Raw genomic sequence first — 27,679 nt, 5'->3', positions numbered from 1 at the left:
CCTTGAGGCCCTAAATGCCTCAGATGTGAGCTTGATCAGGGCTAAGCCTGAGACAGGGACCTAGATCCTGCCCCACAGGCCCTTCCCTCCCTTCCTCAGCAAAGACTCCTCACCTGCACCCCATGGCCGCACACTTGGCTCAAGCATTCCTCCACTAGTGAAGCCTAGCGCAGCTTGGAGAGAGCACTGGATGAGGAGTCAAAAGTCTGGGAATCGAGCCTGGCTGGGCCACTTTGTAGCTGAGCAGCACTGGGCTGCATCTCTTACCCCTCTCACTCCCTTGGTTATCAAAAACAAAGAGCAGAACTCTCCAAAAGCAAACAGGGGTGTGGCAGTATGTCCCCACGATCACATGCACGGTTCCTCAGCAGAATGAATGCAAAACCAGCTCCAGAGTCAGGCTGCCTGGGATTGAATCCCACTGCGTGCTGGGTGAATTTGGGCAAGTACCTTAATGTCCCTGTGCCTCAGTTTCCCCATCTGTAAAACAGGGATAATAAGGATGATAATAATAGGACCTATCCCCATAAATTAGTTGTAAGAGCATTAAGTAGGATAATATAGGTTGAGAGTTGAGGACAGTGCTCAGTACACAGTGAATGCTCAATAAAAATTAGTCTTTGTTGTTCTTGCTCCTTGAGCCACGATTAAACCCCAAATTCCCCACCTAGTAAATGATATGCACTTGGAAGACACAGATGTTTGTCTGTGCAAGAGTCAAGCCTGGTGCCTGGGGCAAGACAGTGAGCGTGGGAATGGGCAATTGCTTAATACACGTACCTGGAAGTATTAGCACCTGTAAAATGGGCACATGCAATGCCCTGGAGCCCCCTTCCCCAGAAACCCTCCCTCCCCCACCCAAAGCAACTCCTCCAGGGGTGGAGGGCTGGTGAATGAATCTTTGAATGATACATATTCCTGTGTTTGATGTTCAGTAATAATGAGCTAGTATGCAGGCTGAGTCACCAAACCTGATTCACGTCTGTGCCAAACATATATAGCCATACAATTCCAGAGGCACAGCATCACCGATCCTGGAAATTCATTCATTCAACAACCATTAATTGGGTGCCTGGTAACCTACTGATTCATGAGTTGGAAGTGGGTAAAACATTATTTAGAAGCTACACAAGGGCAGGCAGGTAACTTAATGTTATTGGGCACGTGTTTCCTAAGCACCTGTCCTCTGATCTTGAACAAACTATACTTACGTGGCCTTGTTTAGGAATTAATGAGAGCCAACTAATCTTTCAGAAGACCTCAATTTGCAGTTTTGGTCAAAAGCCCATCAGCCTTTACAAATGAAGACCTGTCTTTCTGGGTTGGGCTAACTCCTTTGCTAGTTAAAAGCTTTCTGTGTCTTTAAAAGGGGGCGGCACCCTGTCAAATGAACCCTAAAGCATAGGCTGAAGGCGCGTGAAGTCCCACCCACTTTCTGTGACGTCCTGTGGCCCGGCTCCTGATTGCCCGCCTCAGACGTCAATCGCGGGGCGTGTGTCTTGCTGGGACACAGTGGAGGTCTAGCCTGTGGTTTGCGGAGCGGTCGGGTGTATTCTCCGCTCGCCCCCACGCCTTCGAGGCCCCCGCCGCCCGACCCAACGGCGGACCCAGCCAGTGGCTTCCGCGGCGCCCTCCCGCACCGGATCGCTCCTCGCTGGGGCGAGACCTGGCCCGACGGCTCCGGTCACTATGGTCAGTGGTCGTGGGGGGAAGCGGGGGAGGAGGAGCTGGAAGGGGGGCGCGGTAGGCGGGCTCGCCGCCGGGGCGCATGTGCGCTCGCGGGACGGGGGACGAGCGTCCGGCTCAGTCCCCAGCGCGGGTCCCGCGGCGTTCGGACCCCTGGGAATAGTGAGTCGGGACGGATGCCGGGGGCCCCGTCCTTCCTGGGAAGGCCCTGCAAGGCCCCGCCGTCCCCCGTGGACGCCCAGCGAAGGGGACCCAACCCGGCCTCTAGGACCCCGGCCCCTGGCGCTCTCGTCCCCGGTGTCCCCGAGGGTGCCGCCGCGACGGCGCGAGGTAGGCGCCCTCGACGGGAACGGGTACCGGGAGGCTCCAGGGCTAAGGGTCGCCCTCTTTGTTAAGTAGCCCCCCGCCCCCGGCCCCAGTGGGCAGCTCACGGCGCCACCCACGCAGGGGCTCGGGCATCGGAGACCTTCCCCTCCAAGCCCCACAAGTGACCTAGGAGGTGCAGGAGCGGCCGGTCGCGGGACATCCTGTCCATCCCGCAGATGAACAGACGGCATGTGCATTAGGACACACATGCAGAGGCTGCCTCAAGTTGTGAGGCTCGTGAATTAGGGGTCCAGGCAAAGCGAAGACTAGAGGAACCCCTGATTCAGAGCAGAAATGGCCCCAGAGACACTCTGAGCCAGGCCAAACCTGGAACTTGGATAGGTGGGGAAACTGAGGCCCAGGTAAGGAAGGGGCTGGGACTGATTGTGTTGGACCTGGGACTTGAACACAAGTCTCTGGACTCCCAGTCCGGTGCTCCTTGGGTTACATCAGTCCATTTTCCAGGTTGTGGGGGGAGGGGTCAGGCACTCTGTGAGGGACTGGGTGTGACGACTGCCTAAAACCCTTTAATCCTCAGCCCCCAGCTCCAGGGAGCCTGTAGAGTGTAAGGGCTGGTGGCCCCTATGGTGGCTTGGGGTCACACAGCTCTGAGTTCAGATGCCACTTCCACCCCTTGGAAAGCCAGGAGGCTTTGGTTGGTCTTCCCCCCACTCCCCCCCAACCCCCAGCACTATTTTGTGTATCTGCACAACGGGCACTGCGAGGACCGGGTGAGGTGATGCCCGTGGGGCGCTTGGCCCAGGTAACGAGCTGTGGTTGTTCCTGTGATAACAGAGTCCTGGAAGTGGGTGGACATAGGTGTCTGGTTCTTCTTGGCCTCCTCCCTCCAATGTCTGCTCGGGGAGATGGTCACCCCTCCAGGATGCTGCTGGGCGGGGGCATGGGTCAAAGCATGGTCATGTCCTGGCACATTCTGAGTGTGGTGTGGGCAGCAGGTCATCCAAGTCAGGAGACCATCCTGGACAAAGCAGCCTGCTGCTGGGGCATCTAGAAGCATCAGCTTCCTGCTTCTACCCAGTGCCCAAGCGTTTCCCTGGCTCTGCTGCTCCTGGAAGGGGGTCCAGGCATTTCTGCATCTGTCACCCACCAGGGAGTGGCAGGGGCTGGGGTAATAATGGCTTTAGCCACCCCGGAGCTGGAGCCTGGCATGCCTTCTGGCCACCACTGGGAAGCTGAGAGGAGGGCAGGGACGGTGGGGGGGGCAAAGACCTGAACTTTTGGTCTTTGTGCTACACAGCGAGGCCTCTGACTCCACCTTCCCCACTGCCCTGGACTCTCAAGACCGGAAGTTAGAGGGCAGATGGGGTCAGAAGCACCAAGCCCTCACCCTGTCAGGGAAGGCTTGGGGGCCTTGGAGAGGGGTGAAGTGGTTAATCCACTGAATAGGATGTCCGCCTGGGAATCACAGGGTGGGAGAGGGCTGTGCAGTGTCTGTGTTCCTTTTTGTTTACCTGGCATTTATTGAGCACCTACTGTTAGCCACGCACCGTGCTATGCGGGCTCTGGGGTGATTGCTGTGTTTCTGCGTGGTGTGAATGGTGCTGTCTGTGCGGGGGCTGCAGGGGAGAGGAATGTCCTTGGGAAATACAGCATCTTCTTTCCTCTCCCACTTCAAAGTCACTGGGCTAGGCTGGAGGAAGGGTCCCACGTAGGAGTCACAGGGCCCCTTAGGAAGGCAGGGGCCGGGATGAGGTCCAGGCCTGGGGTGGCCACTGGCTGGGGCTGTTAAGTAATAAGTGCTCACTCAAAATGCATTTAACATCTGGTGAATCAATGAGTGTGCGAGGTGGACAGTAAAACCACAGGGCCCTTCAGTGCTTTACTCTTTTATTTGCCAAACAAGCCCCCAGGAGATAGGCACCCTAGTCATGCCCCATGATGGGCAGTGATGAGAAAGACAAGGGGCGTGACCTCTCTTAGGAGCTCACTGCCTGTTGGTCAAGACAGAGCTGGACACAAGCAATTCCTGAGCTACTGATCATGGCCCCAGAGGTCTGACTGAGGGCTTTGGGAGCACAGCAGAAAGCTGGTACACTCTGAGGGTGCAGGAAATATCAGGGAAGGCTTCACAAGGGAGTCTTTTGAATGGGGTTTTGAAGCATATATAGGAGTATTCAGGAAGGCTTTGAGGAATAGTACATTCCAGGCAGGGTGCGACAGTGTGCTTAAAGGCCTGGAAACATGGTTAAGATTGGGATATTCTGGGAAAGGTCTGTGTGGATGCATGGGGCTCAGAGGAGGGAGGGGAGATGAGTCAGGAAAGTAGGAAGGGTCAGGATGTGCTGAGAAGGGCTTCATATGCTGTGTTGTGGGCTTTGAGTTTTATTCTGCTGATGGGGAGGGAGGAAGAACCATTAACATACTTCGGGCAAGTACGAGGTGGTTGACTTGGATGAGCCCTCTGGCAGTGCGGTGGACACAGGGTTGGAGGTGGCCAGGCTGGGTGAGACCCGCTCATGCATTTGTTCACCCGGCCATTCGGTGCGCATTTTTGGAGCATGACTGCGTGCCAAGCACTGGGGGATCTGGTCTTGACAGGTGCGCAAAATCCCTGCCCTCGTGTTGTTGACATTCTAGTGGAGGGACAGACAGATTGCAAGGAAATGAGTGAACCTACGTGGCAGCCAACGCGCTGAAGAAATAAAGCAAGTCAAGGCGGTGGGGGGCGGGGGAGGGGCGACTTTACACAGGGCGCTCAGGGAGGACCTGTCTGAGGAGGTGATGCCACCTGAGTCTGAAGAAGAGGAGCATCCGAGGCAGCAGGAATAGCATGTGCAAAGGCCCTGAGGTGGAAACGGGCATGTCTTGTTGGAGGAACTCAAAGAGGGTCATTGAGGCTGGAGCTCTGGGAGCAGAAGGTAGGCAAGGCCAGATGTTGTAGGACCTGGCAGGGTTGTCATCAAAAGTCTTTTCCTATGGTGAGGGGAGCCCCGGGAGGGAACTGAGGAAAGTTGTGCCCTCCTCTGGCTCACAGGGGCAGCAGCCTTTGCTGGCTGCTGTGGAGGATTGTGGGGAAGGGGGGCAGGAGCGGAAGCAGGAGGTCAGTTGGGTGGATGTTGTTGCAGCCTCCTTGTGGTGGCGACTCTGGCCCGACCCAGGAGCAGAGCCGATGGGGAAGAGAGGTGTGCAAGCGGGGTCCTAGGTTTGGCCTGAGCTCCGGCTGGATGGAGGGGGCTTTCGGGGAGCCGAGACCCCTGGAGGGGAGGCAGGGGTGGAGCGAGAGAGCAGTTGGGGCACGGTAGCTGGGGGATGCTGGTCAGACATCCTACTGGCTGCTGGCTGTTTGAGGCCAGAGCTTCAGGGAGAGGTCAGGGCCAGAAATGAAAACCGGAGGGTCCTTTAGGAGATGTGTGAGTCCAGGCATCAAATGAGAGAGTGGCTGGGGTCTGAGTTCACGGTCCCTGCAAGACTAGCCAATAATTGTGACCCAAGAGGGGTAGGAGCCCAGATGCAGGGTCTTCCCTGTTTCCTTAGCTGAACAGCACAGAAGGGGCCTGTGGGGGGCAGGCTGAGTAACAGCCCCCCCGAGGATGTCCACACCTAATCCCCAGAACCTGTGAATAAGGTCCCTCACATGGCAACAAGGGCCTCACAGGTGTGGTGAAGTTAGGGGTATTGAGATGGGAGAGGGCCCTGGATCACCCGGGCGGGCCCAATGATGTAATCACAAAGGTCCTTATCACAGGGGCCAGGCAGAGGCGGTGGGGGGGGGAGGTGGGTGTGGTGTTCAAGTGAGGAGTTGGGACAGTGGAAGGAGGGGGATCATGAACCAAGGAACACAGGTAGCTTCTAGAAAGTGAAAAAGCTAAGGAAATGGGTTTTCCTCTGGAGCCCCCAGAAATGCAAGGTAACAAACGAGTGTTGTTTTTAAGTCGCGGAGTTTGTGCTAACTTGTTATAAGCAGCAACAGGAAAGCGGTTCAGGGCACTAGGTCTTCCCTAGATCTTTTGCCTCCAAACATCATGATCACTCATCAATTAAAAAATTGATCATTCTGTGCATTCATGTATTATACATCCCGTCCTAAAGTAGACAATTCAAAGGGTGTTTCCTTCCAGCTCCGGCGGCAGCCCACTGTGGAGACCCCAGCCCCAGGCAGGCAAGACCAGGGCTGGGGCCCCCGGGAGCCTTGGGAAGTGACAGGGACCTTCTGAGAGGAAGGGGGAGGCTGGCCAGGTTCGGAGCCCTGTCCAGGTGACCCCTGGAAGCTCTAGCCTCTACTGTGAAGGAGCTGGTAGCTTGAGGTCAGGCCACGCGGTGAGTCGTGGCTTCTGGGGCACGGGGCCTGGTTAACGAGGCTGACTCAGCCTGTGGTCAGCCGTGCCCGTGGAGCAGCCTCAGAGGGAGGTCGGGCTGGCCGTGGGCTGGCCTTGCCCGCTGGGGCCCAGGGTGGGCCTGTGAGAGGCCCACCAGCACCTCAGAGCCTGGGTTCAGGGATGTGCACAGACGCAGTAAAGGGTACATTGAGGGGGGCTCTGTAGGCAGAGGTGTGAGCCCGAGGCCTGACTGTTGAAGAGCTGGCAGGAAGTAACAAGAGGACACATGCGAGGGCCAGATGGGTTCTGTTCCTGGAGAATGAAAAGGTGCTGGAGGGCACCCAGGTCTGTTGAATACTTTTTTTTTTTTTAAGTACGCTCCAAGCCCAGCATGGAGCCCAATGTGGGGCTTGAACTCATGACCCTGAGATCAAGACCTGAGCTGAGATCAAGAGTCAGATGCTTAATCAGCTGAGCCCCCCAGGTGCCCCCTGTTGAATACTTTTGATGTGCTGGGTGAGCAGGGTCCAAGTCCCTACCAAAGATTGCCTCACTGTGTGACCTCGGGCAGATGGCTTGACCTGTCTGTGCCTCCATGTCCATTTGTAAAACACATACTTCAAGGCTTAAATCCACAGCACCTGCCATAGTGAATGCCCAGCAATGGTGGTTTCATTCATTCAGCAAGTGATCACCGAGCACCTGATGGGTACCACCTGCTGGAATGCCCCAAGGACTTGGGGTACACTGTGAACAGAAGGGACCAAGGACCCTTATCTTTTGGAGCTTTATTGTCCTACTGTCTTGCTTCTCATGAAAGCCCAGGGAGACTGAATTCAGGCCTTGAGCTGTACCTATTCCAAGAGGAGCCTACTGAGAACTCATGGGAAGGCAGGGGTCTTGCTTGGGGTCACATGTCATCTCATGAGACAGGCCTTTAGGACCGGTTGGACTGAGCTGCCAGAGCCCACTCCTTTTGGCTCTGCCCCTCCCTGTCCTGCAGCCTATGTCAGCCCAGCCCATCATCTCCCAGGGGTACCTGGACATCCTCGAACAAACCCAGGCACATGGGGTTCCCTCGGGCAGGGATGCAGAGCTGTGGGATCGAACTCCCCCATCACCCTGGTGGGGGGCCACTCCCTTTCCCCTCTTGGAGGCATCTTCAGAAGCTTTCAGGGCTTTGACCCAAAGTGGTTGGATGCACGGACCAGACTGTGGGTGGAGAGCTGGGTGAGCCCGGCTTTTTGTTGGTCTGAGGCTGGTGGAGCAATGCTCGGGGCTAGCGGCCAGGTTTTCGGTCTGTAGAGAGAGGCTTTGAAGGGAAGACCAGAGGAAAATGGGGAACCTGAGTCTCCCCGCATTTGGAGGGGGTATGGCCTCGGGCTGGGGTCAGCTTTGCCACAGTAGGTGCTTGGATTTCTGCCCAGGCTCTGGAGGCTGCGGGAGGAAAAGGCCAGGGAGACCGAGGCCAGGCTCCCAGCGAGGACTCACACCTGCTCTGAATGCCGAGCCCACCTGCGAGTGCATGGGGCTGGGTCCCAGGATTGCTGGGGAAGAGCCAGTGTTGGAAGAAGTGTCCTTTGCTCACCCTGAAATATAGGCCTCGACTTAACCTGCTAAATGCTGTTTCCAAGCAGAGTTGCCAGCTACCTAATTAGCATATGTATCTGCAAAACAGCAGTTAAAGGCTGAGATCCTTTCAGGTGTCCTGATTAGTCTGACGGGACATTGTCAGGCCTGGGCTTTCAACATAACATCCTGGAAAATTTCAGCCACGATTAGAATATAATAAAATAACACCAATTAGAGTCAGCGAACGTCAAATCCAGAGAGCATTGTACCACATATATGGGCCAGTATTTGAGGCTATGCCCAGGTTCTCCCTGGCATTTGAGACTCTAGTTTTTCCCCAGAGCTGTGACCAGGGCCATGCTGCTGGGGAGGGGAAGAGGGAGGGGGATGGGGACCTCCTGGACCTGACTTGGGCCATTCTGGAAAGCCCGGTGCCCCTGGCGCCCTGATAAATGCACCTGTGACCACTAGGGGGCGCTGGAGCTAACCCGAGGCTCCATCACCTGTGGTGGAGGAAGCCCACCAGGGAACCATTTGTCAGGAGGCGTAAATCTTAAAATAGTATTGAGTGAAGCAAAATAAAAAGGTCACAATATCTGTAGAATAATCTGTATGCACATTTAAAACACATGCATACATAAAACAACTCTATAGTTTTAAGAAGACCAATAGATTCCACTTAAATGAGGTCCCTGGGATAGGCAGATTCACAGAAAGTCAGATGGTGGCTGCAGGGGCTGGGGCGGGGGGAGGCGGGAATGGGGAGTTAATGTTTAATGGGTAGAGGGTCAGGTGGGGATGATGAAAAAGTTCTGGGGATGGAAGGTGGTGATAGTTGCACAATCATGTGTGTACTAAATGCCACGGAACTGTAAACTTAAAAGTGGTTATGGGGGTATATTTTATATATACTTTCCCTCAATAAAAAGACAGGTACTTACTGAAACACGTGCCACAGGGACTACCTGCTGGGGGGGGCGGTGCATGGGAACAGGGACAAAGGAGAAGCCAGTGTTGACAGTGGGGCTGTCGAACCCCGAGTATGATGAGCTCTGCCCTCAGTGGCCAAGAGGCTCCCCGAACTGCTATTTAATATTTTTCCTTTAAATTCAATAGCCTAAGGAAATTTGCCCCCCAGGCCAAGTTTATATTATGGCAAGTGGAAAACCTAGATCGGCTTTCCCGGTCCAAGGTGCGTGTCCCTTTCCCTGCTCTACTGCTAATATTCTCATTTTGACCCTTGATGGCGCTTTGCTACCATCTTCAGTACTTATCCTTACATAGTTCAGATTAATTCCTTAAACTCCTTTCCATGCCTCCATTACTATCCTCTCAGAAACGACTGAATACAACTAACTACAGGCTCCCCCGCCCCGTTGTCTGCCTGGGTTTTGTTTGGGGCAGGCCAGGCAGAAGCAGCATTAGATACCAGTGGTACTGCTTTTTAATCCGTGTTTAGAAAGGCTCGAGGGGCACCTGGGTGGCTCAGTCGTTAAGCGTCTGCCTTCGGCTCAGGTCATGATCTCAGGTTCCTGGGATCGAGACCCGCATCGAGCTCCCTGTTCCGCGGGAAGCCTGCTTCTCCCTCTCCCACTCCCCCTGCTTGTGTTCCCTCTCTCGCTGTGTCTTTCTGTCAAATAAATAAAATAAAATCTTTAAAAAAAAAAAGACCCGAGCCAACATTTTAAGTCAGCGGCCTGTAAAAACAAGCCTTTTGTTAGTGAGGTGGGTAATGGGACTTTGGAATGAAGTGAGAGTGAGTGAGAGGGTGCCATAGGGCGGGCATGCTGGCTGTGTTGAAACATACCTGAGGGTCACCTTGCTTTTCCCTCAAAACCGCAGAAGTGGATTTTTTATTCTGAAACGTACAGGGTCCTTTATTAGCACATAGTAGTAGGAGTGCAAGATGAACCGTACAGCAACAGTTGTTAATGCCAATAATGGAACTCTTCCATGATTTAGAATAGATCCAAACACGTTCACTTCTCATAAAAATGCCAACCAAGTTAATAAAACAGGCTTGGTTTTTTTTTTTTTTTTTGGTTTTGTTTTTAAGTAAGCTCTGTACCCAATGGAGGCTTGAACTCATGACCCAGAGATCAAGGTCGCAGCTCTACCTACTGAGCCAGCCGGGTGCCCCCCAAAGCTGGCTTGTTTTACATTTAAAAAGAATTGCAAATGAAAATGGAACCCTTTGGGGCACCTGGCTGCCTCAGTCGGTAGAGCTGTGACTCTTGATCTCTGGGTCGTGAGTTCAAGTCCCACGTTGGGTGTAAAGCTTACTTAAAGAAAATGGAACACTGTAGGCTCCCTGCTCACTGGCCAAAAGACACCAGCAGAGTGGGAAGGAGTTAAAAGTATGTTGGAAACCAACTTTCTCGTTGGCATGATTAGAAATTTTGAAGGAAACTGACAAGAGAATAACTTTCCCTCCTGATGTCCCGATGTCTTTTACATCATGTCCGGACATCACCTGTAAATCATCTCTTGTTCCCTCTGTGATGAGTGTCCTCAGACTGGGGGACACTGCTGGAGGCACTGAGCTGGGTAGAGAGGTAGGCTGTCTGCCCGGCTGGGGCCACAGGGGCAGGAGGTTGGGACCTGGCCTGATGGTGCAGAGGCCTTAGCCTGCCCTGCACACAGTGTTCCTTTAAGGTCTAGCAGCCTTGCTCCCGCAAGAGCTAGACTCTGAGCTCTGTTTGCCTAGGAGTTTGGCTTGGTAGAATTTCCATGGGTTTCAGAGTCAGACAAATCTGCATTAAATCACCTCCTGGCCCAAGGGACCTGACCTTGTCAGTGGAGCGGATATAATAACTGTTAGTGGGGAATTAATGAGATAATGGGGATATGTAAGCCTCTGTCCCAGAGCTTGGCACATAGTGGGTGCACAATCATGGCATCTGTTATTCTCTACATCTTGGACTTAGGATAGCAGATCATCCAACCATTTTCCACATATTGGCTTTCAGCTGCATGGTAACAGAATGGCTATTGTAATGTAGACATTGCATCTGCACTGAAGGCAGGAAGAGGAAGGAATAGGACATGCCATCTCTGTTCCTTTTATCCAAAACCAAAAGCCTTCCCCGAGCCCCGCAGAATACTTGTCATGGATCCAGTTGACCAGCCCTGATCACCTGGATGCCCATAGATATAAGGAAGGCTAGAAAAATCACTGAAGAGGAGGTTAGGGTTGTCATGACTTAGCCCAGACATTTTCTACCACATTGCCTGGAGTAAAACAGGGGCCCTGTTAGTAAGGAAGAAATGGGTAATGGCTGATGGAAAAGCAGCCCACAGTATCTGCCCCAGCATGGTTATTTCACAACTCCTGATGGTTCCCCTGCCCCTGTCTGAGCTGAAGTGAGGACTTAATTTTGCAAAGAATGTGGGTATGGAATGGAAGCTTCCAGAAATAAAACCCAGAATCTCTTCCCCCACCCACCAAGCATCTGCATGCCCTGTTCCCTCTTTTAGAAAGCCTTTTCCTCCTGTCCTTCTTGGGACAACACATTCATCCTTCTCCACTCAGGTTTTCCTCTGGGAAGTTGGTCTGACCACCACCACCCCAATCCAGGAGAGGGCATGTTTGAGGCCACCAGAAAGGGAGAAAAGGAATAAAGTGTGACTTCAAGGGAGATCCCAAGCCTGGCTTGGATGAGGTGGGGCAAGCCGGAAGGCTTCATGGAGGCAGTGGCTTTTATTCGTTTAACAAAACTCTCATCCCCTGCTCTGTTCCAGGCCCTGTGATGGGCCCTGGGGTATCAGGTAAATGAAAGGTCTCGGGTAGTGTGACAAGCTGTCCTGTGCTAAGGGAGGCTGTGTAGCTTTGGAGACCTTGATGGCAGGGAGCATCCAGGCTGCCAGAAATGCCCCTTCCCAGTCAAAGCAGCTCATTGTCACAAGTTTGAGTCTGTCCAGTGTGGAGATGGGTAGCCCCAGAAGTCACTCACAGCTCGTTGTATGATCCTGTGGCCCACCTCTCTGCGTCCAGTGCTGAGCTCTGGCAAAATCAAAAATCTAGACATTTTTTCCAGGTGGAAAGGGGCTTGTAACATCAAGGCTCTTCTGTAAGTCTTCAGCCCTATAGGGTTGAGGTCATTGTCAAGTCTGTGAGGAGGCAGAGAGGCTGCCCAGGAAAGGCCCATGTGGTCAGAGGCATAAAGTGAAAGTGGTGAGCTCTGACAACACCTCTGTCCAAAATGATGAAAATAAATGGATGGAAAACTGGATTTCCAGTCACAAAAATCCCAAATAACATCAACCGTACAGCCGTGCGGTATTGCGTTAACTGTCCCCTTGGGTTATGTGCAGGCACCGGGGCCACTTCTCTTAAACTAAATGACATGTGACTTTAATACCAGTTCTTCGTACATTATTTTCACGCTGGAATCAGAGCCGCTCTAGGGATGGTTGGAGGCAGGGGTGCATTTCTCCAGGCAGAGTCTGGGCGGGAACAGCTTGAGGCGGAGAGGAGGCTGGCAGGGAGTTGGCTACTAGAACAGAGACGTCTCCTGCACTTTTCCTGACCTCGAAGCCGCCTCCTGCCATTACCTGCTCCCTGTGGATTTCTCCTCAGCCCTCCAGAGCCCTGCCTCTGGGCCAGGAAGCTGACCTCTAGGTTGGAATTGACCCGGACTCCAGCTGGGCTGCAGTATGGACTTCCGCCGGTAGGTGGTGTGTCTGCCGGATGTTCCAACCTCTATTTCCAGCTTGTCACACAGTGCTTGGTGCAGGCTGGATGTTTAGGAATTGGTGGCGAATAAAATGAATGAGCGAGACAGGAAGGACAGGAGACAAGGAGACACCTCATACTCCAGCATGAAGGCTCACTAGGTTCAAGGGGTTATACTCTAAAATGAATCCATTCAGAAGGTACAGGATGACACCCCTACATGATGGGGCTGACCCTGGCTCCCTGTCCAGGGAACTGACATCCAAGATAACTGGGAATGTGCCTTTTGTGGGAAGGTACCATTCCCTATGTCATGGATCTACTTGGTAGAAACTCGCCAGTTGCTTTGAAATTGTCACAGCTCTGCTTTTTCTTTCAGAGTGAAACATCTTTCAACCTAATATCAGAAAAATGTGACATTCTATCAATTCTTCGGGATCATCCTGAAAACAGGATTTACCAGAGGAAAATCCAGGTGAGACAGGTTTGTGGGGGGAGAGGATCTTACAGCTAATGTGCTGGAGCTGGGATTGGAGTCAAAGGTGCCATTTTGAAAGCAGAAAGGCTTAGCATTGGGGCCAGGCTCCCAGGCAAATTAAAGGGCTCCCAGAATATTTTGATGTTGGGCATCTGCCTCTGAGAAATCTTCTAGTTGCTATATATATATATATATATATACATATATATATATACATACATATATATATATATATATATATATACATATATATATATATATATATACAGCAATTTAAAAAAATTTTTTTAAAGCTAGGTACTATCCTAAGTGCTTTATTTACTCACTGAGACCTCATTACAGTGTTGCAAAGTCAGTACTTTTATTATCCACATTTTACAGCTGAGGAAACTGAGGCATAGATATTAAATGGCAGGCCCACAGTCCTACAGCTAGTGAGTGGACAAGCTGGGATTTGGACCAGGAAGCCTGATCTCATAAGCTGCATGCATAACCACAGTGCTAGGACATCTCTCAGCGGGAAATGGCCACTCCAACTGGGCTTTGTAAAAGGGGAGTTTGCCAGAAGGTTGCAGGGACAGCTCACAGAACCAGGGCAGGAGGAGGAGCCTGGGCTCTTATCTCTGGGGCAGCATGCCTCTGCTTCTCTCTGCTCATTGGCAGGACTGTCTCCTGCAGCCCCAGGTAACACTTCCTGGGGCAGGAGCATGGGCTGGGCCGCAGGGACTCGTGTACCCTGCAGCCCTCTCAGAAGATGAGATGGGGTTCCCAAGGAGCATGACCTTCACTGCTGCCATGCCTGAGATGGGCCCTGTTAGTTCCAAGCTGTCTCATTGCTGTGATGGGAACAGGGACCCCCTGACACCTTGAAGACCATGCTTTGCTATCAAAACCCTGACTGTAGCCCCATGAGGCAGCCAAGGAGACTAGAGCGCATTTCAGGGGGAAATTGGCAGCTCAGAGCAGAGCTGGAGGTGAGTGGCCTGGGGAGGGCCACACCTTTTGAGAAATGTTTGAAGGACTGGCCAGACCGCTTAGTTATGTCTGAGGAGGTCTTTCCTACCGACTCTGCAGACTCCTGGCCCGCTGCTCAGCCACACCCCACCTCACCCCTCAAGGCCTCTGCTCACCCATGCCTCCCATGCCATGCACACCACTTCTGCTCCTCTCAGTGCTATTCCTCCAGAAGCCTTCCTTAGACTTCTGATGCCACTGCTCCAAGGCCCCCTGTGCTTCTCCTATCCTGTTACTAGTTCTGTAACGATCCATTTCCCCAGACTGTGGGCTACCTGAGGGTGGACCATGACCCGTTCATCACTCGGTGCCTGCCACAAGGACAGGCTCAGCACGGTTTTACGTTTGTGTGATGAAGGGTAGCTGGGAGACTGAAGGCTCTGAGAGGAGGCAGCAGGTGCTACCTGGGGGAGGTGGGGGCCCTGGCTCCCACAGGACATGACACGAGGGGTGATGGTGGTACAGATGACCACATTTCCTTCTCTGCCCCACAGGAACTCAGCAAAAGGTTCACCGCGATCCGCAAGACCAAGGGGGATGGGAACTGCTTCTACCGGGCCTTGGGCTATTCCTACCTGGAGTCCCTGCTGGGGAAGAGCAGGGAGGTCCTCAAGTGAGTGGGTGCCAGGGACCACTGGGCGGGCCCGGGGTCTCCCTAACGGGGTTTCCTAGGCACAGGCTTGCCAAACCTGGAGACTGAGCTGCCATGGCGGGGGTGGGGGCAGCCAGGCGGTCTGGGATGGAACCAGTGACCCCATGGGTGCCGGCACTCTGGCTTGAGCTCGCCTAGCTGGGTTGCATTGGTTGCCTTTTTCAATACTCACTCCAAGAAAACGAAGCTTTGCCCATTTTGAATAATTTCGGCCGCCCCTATTCTTACATGTGTGTAACCAGGCATCTCCCTAGTCAGGCCTGGGTCTTGACCTGATGCTGAGGAGGGTCTCTGTCCAGCAGCTGCTCCCTAGAGCGACCCTTTAGGCCTTTGTGTCTAGGCTTAGGTCAGGGCTTCGCTTGCATTACCATTTGCTCAAACTGCCTGGATCTTGTTGAGTGTGGTCCCAATTCAGAATGGTCTAGGTCAGGCTTCTGTTTCTCCCCAGCTCCCGGGAGATGCTCCAGCTGCTGGGTCTCAGAACACACTCCGAGCAGCAAGGAGCTAAGAGACCTGCTTCTTGATCTTGGAGCTCTCACTGCCCTGAGGGTATCTGATGACGCGTCCGCCCCCCCCCCCACTCCCCCCACATACATTACAGGGTAGTTAGTAGCATGCCTCACATCTACCCGCTAGATGCCCGGAGGACCTTCCTCCCCAAGTCATGACCATCAAAAATGTCTCCAGACTCCATCAGGTACCTCTTTGGTCAGGGAACAAGTCAACCCTGGCTGAGAATGGCTAGGTTAAGACCATCATCACCTGTTCAAAATATAGATTCCCTCAAAAGGGATCAAAATTAGCCTAGCTGTTCCTTATTTGGAACGAGTCATTCCTGAACGACAAACTGATGGAATCCCTTTTGATGGAGAGTCCCCTATCTCCTTCCCCATCTCCCCGCAGCTCTGCAGGGTCGAGACCGTGCAGTCCAGTGCAGGGCTTCCCCCGCCCACTACCCGTGTCCCCCAGAGTTGTGCCATGCCAAGGTCCAGGGCTCTGAGGCCAGACGTCACTCTTGCTTACTTGCTGTGTGACTTTGGGCAAGTAACTCCACCTCTCTGAGCCTTGGTTTCCACATCAGTAGAAGGTGGGTAATTTTGCATATGCAGGGTGCTGTTGTGAGGACTCAGCAAGGTGATGCTCGCAAAGCCCAGCCCGTGTGTCTGTACCAGCCCTGCATGCTGTTTACCTTCACCCCTGCACTCCTTCCAGGGCACCCTCCCTCCCTGCAGTCATCACCTAGCAGGACACCCACACACAGACCCTGTTTTAGGCCGTGGGGATGCAGCAGAGAACAAGAGACACAACTCCCTGCCTGTGGAGCAGGCAGGCTAGAGGGCGAAGGCCATGTGATGTGTCCAATGGCAAGAAGTGTAGGAAAAAACCAGATGGGGAAGGTGGCCAAGTTGTCCAGGACGGGGGCAGGAGGCGGGGGATGGGGGGGTAGGGGGTGGTGCTGCAGTTTTAAGTAGGGGTTGGAGCTAAGGGGGGGCGGGGTGCCTCATGGGCCCCTATAAAGACCCTGAATTTCAGCCTGAATGAGATGGAGCCCCTGAGGGTCTGAGCAGAGCACTGCCTGGCCTGCTGGCCGCTATCCACAGGACAGAGTGGGAGGGCACAGCAGGGGACATGCCCGGGGGGGGGGAAGGAGAGGATAACGGCAGCATGAGCAGGTGGAGAGGATGGGTTGGATTCCAGATTCCTGTAGAGTTGGCATCAACAGGACTCGCTCATGGCTGGGTGTGGTGCGCGAGCCGAGGGGAATCCAGGATGACTGCCCAGTGTGTTGCCGGAGTGTTCTCCAGATGGAAAAGCCACTTGTTGCAAGCAGGGGGCTGGGGAAGATTGGGAGCTCCATTTTGGTGATGCTGAGTCCAAAATATCTGTGACCCTTCCAGCAGGGGTACCCACTGGGCAGTGGGATATACAAGGGTGGTGGTACTCCATCTTAACAGTCGAGTGCACTGAGCCTCGGGAAGGTTACAAGCCTTGCCCAAAGTCACACTAAAGCTGGCGTGCAGCAGAGTGTCGCCCAAGTCCCAGTGCCGCCCCCTGTCCCCCCACTCACCTTGTCGGGTGGGAGTCCCAGCCTGGTCTTGGCTGGGCCTGCGGGGCGCTCATCAGTGCTTGGTACAGGGGGTCAGCAGTCACTGGTGAGATGCAGCTGGGGTTCAGGGGGGCCAGGGAGTTCCGGAAAGGGGGGCCCAAGCCCAAGAGCAGCTGAACAGGACAGCGTGTTCCCCACAGCTGTGGCCAGCGCGAACCTCCCCTTCCTCGTTTAAATGTTCGTGCCACACACACACACACACACACACACACACACACACACACACACACACACACACACACACACACACACACACACACACACACACGCACGCACCTGAGCCTCCCCCTCGAGAGTCTAGCCTCCCTTCCTAGGTGATGGACTGCAGCTCAGCCAGTGCCAGCTGCCCCCCCCCCCCTTGGTCCTCCTTGCACGGGCTGCTACCCTCCCTCCATGGACCAGTCGCTGGTTCTGTAGCTCATCTCTGCTGCTGAACGTGTCCTGGGGCCAGGGGCTGCTGGGGCTCCTCGCCATGCCCCCTAGCCCCAGGTCTCGGGAGGGGGCTGTACCGTGAGGGGCCCGCAGTGGGAGCACAGAGGGAGGGGCCGGCACTGACAGAGCAAGCGCCGCCACACCGGTTTAAAGGGTGGTCTGTGCTGACGAAGGCTTCACGGCTGTGGGGCGGGGGGCCTGATGGGTGGTGGTAACCCTTTCTGGGGCATAAATACTTTCAGCACTGGTTTTCAAGCTACCGTCATGGGGTCACGAGCAGGGAGCAGGGAAGAGATAAACATCCCACAGCCCAGTCCTATCTCCACCACCACACACAACAGACAGACATAGCCTCAAGGGCAGAGACAATTAGGAAACTGAGTTCTGAATATTTATCTTTGTGTTGGAGTATAGTTCAAGTGGTGCTGTGTGTAACACCTGGCTGGTCAAATCTTGAAAACTGAACAATTAGCTCCTGTGAGTAGGTACAGGCCGGTAGGTACAGGTTGATGGGACAGGTGTTAAGGAGTGAAATGCAAATGGGGAGTGGCCCTGGGGCGGGAGGGAGGCTGCAAAGGGAGAGGAGGTTGGGGAGCTTGGCTGGGGTCCTCCATTAGACGTTCGTGCTGAGGAGCTGTGTCCTGAGGTTTGAAAAGGCTGTGCTGGGTCACTCCGGAGGTCCCCGTGGAGAAGGGACTGGGAGCACGGGAAGGTTGGGCATGGCCCTGGCCAGAGATGGTGGTCATATGGCAAGAACCATGGGGACAGGCAGGAGGGACAGAGTTCAGAAACCTTTGAAAGGTAGAATCAACATGTCTGGGAGTAGGTGGTGACCACCTCAGTCTCCTAATCTGTGAAATGGGTGTAACACCCCCTTCCTGGGATTGTATACACTGGGGAGGACAAAAGTCAGTCACCTGTTAGTGACACACCCCTCCTCAGGTGTTGGGGGCAGTGGGTGAGAGCAGGAGGACACTGACTGTACAGCAGTGCTCCATCAGCATTTCCCCGTGAGCCATCAGTCTACCCCCTTTAGGTTCAAAGAACGTGTCCTGCAGACCCCAAATGACCTTCTGGCTGCTGGTTTTGAGGAGCACAAGTTCCGAAACTTCTTTAATGCTGTAAGTTAACCTGGGCAGGACAGCTGAGGGTCCAGGTCCTTCCATGCTGGCAGAGTGGGCAGGAATGGGCACTGGCTGGAGCCCCCGCACAGCCCATGGCTCTGCAATTAAGGACAGTTGCTTCCTGTGTGTGGGGACAAGGAGCCCAGGGCCCTGCCCTCCCACAGGGAAGAGGCACCTCCTTTAGGGCAGTAGCTCTCAGGCCGGAAACATCCCCCAGCCTCCTTCAGATGTCCCCTCTCCACCCTACAACCCTGATCCCCTTAGTGAAGGGGGCGTGGGGTTGGGGGATTCAGTTCTGAATCTATAAATAAGAATCCCAATAACCACAGTGATGGGAGGAGATCCAACTGCCGTTCCCTAGACAGGACTCTGGGCTAAGGTACACATTGCAGAGCATTTCTAACCCTCTACTTAGCTTGGTCCCTTTTTGACTTATTTTGGTAACTCAATTTGAGGATTTCAAAATGGAAATACACATGGAGGGGGAGGGTCCTGTGGAAAGAGTCCCATGGGGGAGGGTAGGTCTTGCCTGTGCCTCCCAACTGACAGCCCGGCGGGGTGCAGTTTTACAGTGTGGTAGAGCTGGTAGAGAAGGACGGGTCAGTGTCCAGCCTGCTGAAGGTGTTCAACGACCAGAGCGCCTCGGACCAAATCGTGCAGTTTTTGCGCCTGCTCACCTCAGCCTTCATCAAGAACCGCGCGGAATTCTTCCGACACTTCATTGATGAGGAGATGGACATCAAGGACTTCTGTACTCATGTAGGTCCTCAGGGTCTCAAGCTTTGGGGACTTAGCCCCCAGCCCTGGGACCTGCTGTGTAATACCCAGCTCCTGGGATTGTACACACTGGGGAGGACAGGGCACTCAGCATGTGGGCCATGGGGAAGTGTCGTGAAAGCCCCTCTCCCCTCGGGAGACTTGAGTGCCATCATCCCTAGCCAGGGGACTTGATGTCACACCTGCATTTGTAATTTGAAGAACAAGATTAGCAAGCCAGAAACATCCTACTTGAGCTGCCTCCTGAACATGTGGCTCTGGGCAAGTACTTCCCCCATCCAGGCCTCTGATTTCCCATCTGAGAAATGAGGGCCTTGGACTAGACTGTTTACAAAATTGCAGAGTAGCAGCCCCAGAGTCACATTTGTCCTTAGATGTGTTTTGTTTTATGATGTATGGTATTTATCTGAAACGGAGCTGCCAACATTTAAACCCTGGGCAGCTTTCTTGACTCTCTGGATTTCTCTCGGAAGATCCAGTTCCCAGAACCTTATTCCTGCATGGCTACAATCAGCAGGAGCAGAGTGGTGGCCACCCTGGTTATGTGGGACATACTTGCCAGCCTACCGCCATCTCTGCCTCTCTCGGTTGCCTCTTCAGCATTCGGACTCACTCACGCGCCTAGCCCTATGTGAAATCCCTTCATGACGGTCCTCATCTGCTCTGAGGTTCTTTGGTTCTGTGCATTAACAAGCCCAAGCTCAAAAATTCTGCCCACCCCCGCCCTGATTCTTGAAAGTAGTGTTCTCACATACCACTAGAGTCTGGAATCAGAAAGATCTAGATTCAAGCCTTGCAGTTCTAGTGGGTTTCTGGCTGCTCTTCCTCACGGGGCTTCAGTTTCCTCCTCTAGAAACCGGGATGGCAGTACCTACCTGATGAGCTATTGTGAAGATTATTTCCCAGCATAGATGCTTTGACCCAGGGCCGTGAAAGCCAGGGCTGGACTTCATTTGTCTTCTGCCAGGCTTCCTTCCTAAACTGGATTTGTTTTTTCATTCTGGCCTTTGCAGGAAGTGGAGCCCATGGCCATGGAGTGTGACCACATCCAGATCACAGCCCTGTCTCAGGCACTGAACATCGCCCTGCAGGTGGAGTATGTGGATGAGATGGACACAGCCCTGAACCACCACGTGTTCCCCGAGGCTGCCACCCCTTCCGTTTACCTGCTCTATAAAACATCCCACTACAACATCCTTTATGCAGCCGATAAACGTTGATTAATTATAGGCCATGCGGTGGAGCCTGTCACCTAAAAGGACTGCATTTTAAATGGAACATTCCGGCTTTTCAATTTTTTAAGCAACTTAAACTATAATTAGAAAATGTACAGTCTTTTGGGCAAAATCACTGGGAAGGAGGCCTACCCATTATGGACTGTGGTAACTTAGTGATATTGTTAGTATTTATTTTCATGGAGGATCAAATGCTTTCTAACACAGGGCTACAAAGCCAGAACCCCTGGCTCTGCTCCCAGTTCCCTGAGACCCTGGGCAGGTCACCTCCCCTCTCTGGGCCCGTTTCTTCATCTAGAGAAGGTTCCTGTCAGTGCTGACATTCTGTTGTCATATAAAAAATAGGGCCCTCTGGTTTCCTTTCTGTGCCTCTCTGCTGGGGAGGAAAAGCTCAAGGTCAGAGGTCTTCAGTGACTTCCCAGTTCTACAAAAAAAGAATCCAGTCCAATCAGCTGTTAGACTGGACTTTGGCAGATGGCTGACGGAAGCATTGGCCAACTGGCCAATGTGAGGGCTTCAGCGTGGTTCCAAACATTCACCATGGGAGTGTTTTCTTACCCTAACCTGAGGAGGAAAAAGAGACTTTTATGCCGAAGTCTAAAAAGGGGCCTTCAGGATGAAGCTCGGGTTGTTGTGGCCCTCTCGCCCTCTCTCCCTCTCTCAGGGCCAGACGTGCTTGCCTTTGGGCAGGCGCTTCAGGATTCTGCTGAACAGAGCTCCACCTGAACAGAGGCTCAAGGAAGGCTGGGGTCTGGGACCAGGAAGCTGTCTCACCACCCCCAACACAGCCTGGAATGAGAATCTAGGTAATTCTCCAGGTGGAGACAGCAGTACGTGCAGCCACAGACTCCAGCTGCGCAGGGCAGACGTTTTGCAAGGCGGTGTGTGGCTGCTTTCCCTTTTTCCCCTTCTGCTCGGTTTTGTGGGCTGGCAGGAAGTTAGGTGGGAAAGAGCAGAGACAAGCCCAGGAAACTGGCAGTGAGGGAGATCTCTGTTGCGAAAACTGCCTAGAAGCCAAGAGCCCTGGCTGGCAGCCTCCTCATTCATCCACCTGGACATGCCCCTTAATAACCTTGTCACCTTGCTGTCCCCAGGACCTTGAAGAGCCTTGGTTGATCTCGTACCGCTAGCAAGCTCTCTTCCTCTGTGGGAGGAAATGGAGACCGCAGAAGTGTGGAACTGCCCATGGGTGACTTCCCTAACCCAAGGCGTTTTCTCACAGGTTCCATTCCGCGGGGATTTATGCGTGTCAGCTGCCAGCCAGGCTGTGCACAGGGACTGGGCAGCAGATTGCTGAGGCCTTGTATACAAACAGCAGATTTATATCATTCTTCTGCCTTTGTGAAGACAGATGTTAGGGTGCTTTAATGCCAGGCAGGGACCCAGGTTCCCCTACTGCCTCAGCTCGGGCTTAAACCCAAGGGCTCATGCGAAGTGATCATGTCACTTTTCCACAGGACTGTAAACCTGACCTTGATCTCTGAACTGGTGATGTCCCACCCTGCCCTGGGTAGGAGTGCTAGGATCTGTGACAAATATACTGGAAGAACAGGGGAAATGTTATGTGACTTGTGACTATCTCAAACCAAAGGGTATGAACGCAGCACTGGGCTGAATGCCCGTGGCCGCTCCGAGGGGCTGCGGGACGGCCTGCGCCTCCAGCTGGGCTCTCACGAACGGCATAAGCGGCAGCTGCCACTTCTTGGCATGTCCACAAAAGCAGAGGTTTCGCTTTGGCAGCCTGGCTGGAGAAATTCCCTCTCAGACTTCCTATGCTGTGCTTCCAGGTCTGAGAGCCCACCAGTGCTCGTATGGGACCCTCTTCCGAGGACAGATCCTATCAGTTTAGAATCAGAATGCCACAGACAGGCAAATTATTCTCATGTTCTTACAATGTGCTTCCCCTTTCCTCCACAAAACCACCGGTCCATATTCCATGCTCTCTGCCTTCTCATCTGCCCCCAGATGGTCTGAGAGCAAGCACCAATGCCGAAAAGGGAGTGGCAGAATTCAGGAACTTGTTTAAATCCAGCCATCTGGGGAGGTTAACTTTGCTTGTCTACGGCAGCCAGTAATGCTGGCATTCACACTTCCTGGATAATTCTGCACCCACCTCACCAAGGCATCTCTGCCCAGACCAAAAGGGGGCAGGAGAGTTGCTTTGAGAGTCTGTCTTTATAACTGCACATTTATTATTCTCCTTCCAAAGGGAACCTTATAAATGGGAATGTTTAGCAACAAAAAGAACTGTCCTTGCTTTTGACTGGGCTCCTATTTTAAGCACAAAGGGGTTCTGGAGCCAGACCCGCCTGGGTTTGAATCCTCCCTTTTCACTTACTAGCTCTTGGCCAAGAACTTCACCTCTGAGCCCTAATTCCCGTATCAGTGAAATGAAGACAACACCTACGCAGCACAGGGTCACTGGTTAATGTGGAATAAGATTATGTAGGAGATCTGACACCCAGTGCTCTACAAGCGGGGAAGCAGCAGAACACTTGCTGCAATGTGGGCAAATACCTCTTTGGCAGGGACTCTGGCTTCCCAAACGGGGAAGTGTCAGGAGCTACTAGACAAGTCTAAGAACCATTCTCACACTGTGCAAAATGGGGGCAGGAGCTGTGGCTCAGTGAGCAGCTGCCCAGGGTTGGGGGGGCGGGGCCGGCCCCACAGCTTCTCCCTGCAGTTGGTGGAAACATTTTCCTAGCATTAAAATGGTTTCCATGACAACTTTTATCCTGGTTTCTTAGTATTTGGTATCTGACATGCACTGAAGATCAGCACTCTCCCATAGGGCTTATGTGTGTGAGTGGATTAGCAGGAGAGAGCTCTCCTTTAGTGGAAGGTCTATATACTCAGCAAGTTCTACCCTTGGGCTGGAGGTGCCAAAGAAACTACAGGATTCACCAAAGCTTTACGTCATCAAGTCAAAGAACAGAACTGCCTGGGATGCTAACCTTTTAAAACCGACTCCCCTTAACACACTATCCCGCAAAAAAAAAAAAAAAAAAAGCATTTGCTGTTAAGGGACAAGGGCAGCATGTCAACAGACATCGGTGGGTCTGTTTGACCTGTGACCAGTAGCCTCAGGCCTCTCATGACTCAGGGGCCGCTAAATCTCCTTAGGGCTGCTCAAACCACCACTGTATCATCTGGATAATGGTGAGTCCCCTGCCATCCTCCACCAACTGTCACCCAAGAACTGATCTCACAGACTAGGATTGTTTTCTACTGCATTCTCCTCTCTGAGTCACTGACCCTGGGGAGACATTCCTTAACAACACTGCTGTCGTCCTTTTAAGACTGAAGCAGTTTTCTGTACATGCCCACAAGGAAATATCCACGGTTTTAATCCCAGGTCTGCCATTTGGCCGCTCTGTGATCTGAGCAAGTTTAAACCACTCAGTGTCGCCTTCTCAACTACAAAAAGGTATTAGGACTTGTATCTCAGATGCTTGTTAGACACCAAATGATAGGGACGCCTGGGTGGCTCAGTTGGCTAAGTATCTGCCTTTGGCTCAGGTCGTGATCTCAGGGTCCTGGGATTGAGTCCCCCATCGGGCTCCCTGCTCGGCAGGGAGCCTGCTTCTCCCTCTGCCTGCCCCTCCCTCTACTTGTACTCTCTAACAAATCAAATCTTAAAAAAAAAAACCCAAATGATAAAGTAGATGAAAGTGCCTAACAGTGCTTGGTACTTGATCAGCACTCAAGGATATCTGACTCTGAGTTCAGTCCAGCTCTCCTACTGTAGTTACCCAGAGGGGCTGAGGGAACACTGCTGCCATCCTGCCAACCTGTCAACCATGAAGCCGAGGGGACATGTGTTTAGACATTTCTTCACAGACTTAGCTGTGAAGAAATCTATGCTTCTCTGGCAATTGTGGCTCCTCACCTAGACTAACCTAGAGAAAGCTGGGGGGGTGCCCACACACACACTAAGAAGTTACTGGTTCCCTCAGCACGTATTAACATCATGCCCTGACCTAAGCCCAAGGGCTGCAAGGCGTAATAAAGCAGCCTATGCTGTCAAGGAGCTTAACAGAGACAATACAGTGTGCCAAGTGCTACTGAGAGGATAAGCACGGCTGCTATGGACACTATACCCTCCTGGGGGCTCAGGGACCTAGAGAACATGTAGCCGTGCTCGAGGATAGGGAAAAAGGCAAGCAGGCGGAGGGAAAAGCTTGTATAAAGGCTCAGGACAAGAGAAAGGGCGTGTGGGACTGTGGGCAACAACCACTTCCAGACAGAGGAGGGAAGGGGAGACAAGGCTGGAGTGCCTCACAATGCCAGACTCTGCGTACCTGTTCTGGCTTCCCCACAAATGGCTGTCATGTTAAGGAAGCCTGTGTTCTCTTGGAACCCAAGGACGGCAACCTCGTCCCTGCCTGTCTTGCAGTATGGCTCAGACAAGAGAATGTGAATGGTAGAGAGCTAAAGAGCTATTAGGGTTCTGCTGTGGAGAAAAGCAGGAACACAAGCTAAGCCTACTGCTCCATCCACACTATCCAATGGGATGAGACGCACCTCACATGCATCCTGCAACCAGAGGATTAGGACAGCTATATTCCGGCTAAAAACTCAGGATAACATGCTGGTTCTGACTACTTTTAATTGACGAAAACAAGCTAAACATGTAAGAAGCCTATACACACTGGAATACAGAAATATATAAGCTGCTGCATAGAATTCTTACTCCAAAACAACACAAATGTGCATGAGGTCTCTCTTGCAACGGGGGCTGGCATGGAAGAGGGAGATTTTTATAACCGGGGTTGACAGTGGAGTGAAAGGGAAAGTGGGAAGCTTTTCCACATAACCAGAGAACACAGAAACACTGCGCAGTCACTAACAGACTGACCTGGAGCGCAGTTAATTTGCACTTGTACTTGGCTGCGGTTGTTCCTGCTGCTTCCCTTTTGGCGGCTTCTTCTGTTGCTTCTTCTGTTTGGTGAGGCAGCTCAAGGCAGACTCACCGTTTCTTGGGGTAGACATGAGCGTGGGCAGCTTGCCAGACTGAGTTGGATACTTCGTTTTCAGGTCCTCTTTGAACAAGGGCTGGGAGAGTAAATGGCGCAGCTCCTTCTTCAGGACCTTCATCTGTTTTTGTCTCCTACGCTCTTCTTGCTGGTCAGTTTTTCTTCCTTAAGAGACAATATAAAACAGACCATATTCACCATGATTTGTAGACACTTTCTGTTTCCCTTGATGGATACTTGTGACAAAAAATGTTTTGGTACTCTTGAGGAATCAAGGCTCAAAAGTCTCTATAGAAGCTAGTATTGGCTAACTTCTAACATAGTTGGGGAGGGATACTCAGGCATTATGTCCTTCATTCCTCAAAAAAAAAAAAAAGCCTCTAAGACAGGAATTACCTCCATTTTACTCAAGGGCACTTGTTGAAGGTCACAGAGCTAGCTAGCTAGTTGTCAAACTGAGATTTGAACCCAAGGTTCCTGACTTGAAGATCAATTTCTTCCTGCGACCCACCCACTTGCTACTTGCTAGCTCGGGTATGGTGAGTCGACAGGTACAAAGACCCAGGAGACTGTGAACACCATTTGGCAGCCCAGCTCTTCTAAACCTCCCCACCAGCACTGTGGCTACACCTGTGGAGGTGGGCACAGCCAAAGGGCCCCACACCAGCCCCAAGTCTGAGCTATCAGGAACAGCTCATTGTCACCAAGCCCACTGGTTTGGTTCCCAGCTTCCATGTTGAGCAGACAGCTTGTCAGCCTCTGAATTTGTTGGCTTTGGCACTGAGATGCCAACACCTCAGCTAGGCTGCCCACTTTGGGATGGAAAGAACACCGGATCAACTCTGGTGTCATTGGTTCTAGATCTGGTTCTACCACTTCTTAAGACTCAAGAGCCTTCCTAGAGCAGGGACCACACAGATCCAGGTTCAGAGTAGGGGCTCAGGAAAGGCCTGGTAATGGACCTATTTCCCTGCACAAACAGCTTCTCTTCCATGAGCCTCTAATTTCCATATGTAAAAGGATGATAATTCCTGCTCTGTTTATGGGGCTCCTGGATGGCTCAATTGGTTAAGCGTCTGCCTTCGGCTCAGGTCATGATCCCAGGGTCCTGGGACCGAGCCCCACATCGGGCTCCCTGCTCGGCGGGAAGCCTGCTTCTCCCTCTCCCACTCCCCCTGCTTGTGTTCCCTCTCTCGCTGTGTCTCTCTCTGTCAAATAAATACATAAAATCTTAAAAAAAAAAATTCCTGCTGTTTGTCATGTGACCATGGAAGTTAGATGAGATGACGACTGGTGTAGTAGTAACAATAATCATAAATAATAACTTTAAATGTATGAAATCCTTTCTATTTGCCAGGCACTGATAAAGGCACTTTATATTCATCAATTCAACCCATCTTTTGTAGTAACCCCATGAGGTAGGAACATTATGACCTGCATCTTATAAATGATGACAGCCTAGTACAAAAGAGAAATTAAAGACCTTGACCTGGTCATACAGCCAGCTAAGGGAATGGACCAGCATGGCCCCTGGCTGCAAAGCCTACCCCTGATGTCACATGAGGGAGGCAGCCGAGATAAATAAGACAGAGGGAACAAAGGCCAAGGACTGTAGGCTCATGTGGGACTAAGGCCTTTCACAAAGAAGGAAATCTTTGCTGATTTTAACAGGACCCATGGTAGTGGCGAAGTTCCAACAAGACAAAAGTTGAAGGAAAAAACAAATGAAAAATGCTGAATGAATTCTTCAAGTCCCATCCAGTCCACTCACCCTTATACATCTCTTCTTCCAACTCAATCTCAAGGGCAGCTGCTGCCTGTTCAATCCAGGAGTTGTGCAGACAAGCCTGGAAGTTCCGATACTCCGCTTTCTCAATCTGTCGAGCTAAATGGATTCGTTCCTGGGGGAAAGGAACAGTGTTCATTTGACAGCATTCAGACCTCTGGGAAGCAAAGGCTCATATAAGTTGTGTCTTTAAAAAAAGCTCTTGAGGGGCGTCTGGGTGGCTCAGTCATTGCATGTCTGCCTTCAGCTCAGATCATAATCCCAGGGTCCTGGGATCAAATCCCTCATTGGGCTCCCTGCTCAGCAGGTAGCCTGCTTCTCCCTCTCCCACTCCCCCTGCTTGTGTTCCCTCTCTGGCTGTCTCTCTCTATCAAATAAATATATAAAATCTTAAAAATAAATAAATAAAATAAAATAAAACCCCAAAGATAGAATTACTGGCATTTGCTTCAGGAATGTGAAAAAGGTTTAGTATCTGCCTCAGCAAGACAAGTTGACCTCACTTCCCTACAACCACTGGAT

At 52.4% G+C, this 27,679-nt stretch overlaps 2 protein-coding genes across 3 annotated transcripts in view; one reads left to right on the top strand and one right to left on the bottom strand.

The window, feature by feature from the left end:
* The first annotated feature begins 1,653 nt into the window (after positions 1–1,653).
* OTUB2 (OTU deubiquitinase, ubiquitin aldehyde binding 2) lies at positions 1,654–20,545 on the top strand. Its single transcript, XM_021679825.1, has 6 exons — positions 1,654–1,692; positions 12,956–13,051; positions 14,563–14,681; positions 18,296–18,380; positions 18,948–19,142; positions 20,174–20,545. Exons 1-6 carry the CDS (start codon positions 1,690–1,692, stop codon positions 20,378–20,380), a joined length of 705 nt encoding a protein of 234 aa, XP_021535500.1. The 5' UTR covers positions 1,654–1,689; the 3' UTR covers positions 20,381–20,545.
* DDX24 (DEAD-box helicase 24) overlaps positions 18,905–27,679 on the bottom strand; it is a 25,324-nt gene continuing 16,549 nt past the window's right edge. Inside the window, exons 8-10 of one of the 2 annotated variants that reach the window (XM_044917827.1) lie at positions 27,143–27,272; positions 25,254–25,536; positions 18,905–19,099 (exon numbers count right to left, since the gene is read on the bottom strand). In XM_044917827.1, coding sequence (XP_044773762.1) covers positions 25,265–25,536; positions 27,143–27,272 — 402 coding nt within the window. In that variant the 3' untranslated portion in view covers positions 18,905–19,099; positions 25,254–25,264. Of the gene's footprint in view, positions 19,100–24,995; positions 25,537–27,142; positions 27,273–27,679 lie in introns of those variants that run through there. The other variant, XM_021679826.2, reaches the window with a different exon arrangement.

The sequence above is a fragment of the Neomonachus schauinslandi genome, chromosome 9 (assembly GCF_002201575.2).
Source record: "Neomonachus schauinslandi chromosome 9, ASM220157v2, whole genome shotgun sequence".
Classification (NCBI taxonomy): Eukaryota; Metazoa; Chordata; class Mammalia; order Carnivora; family Phocidae; genus Neomonachus; species Neomonachus schauinslandi.
Note: the sequence above shows the minus strand (reverse complement) of the source record. Positions and strands in the feature narration are given on the sequence as shown.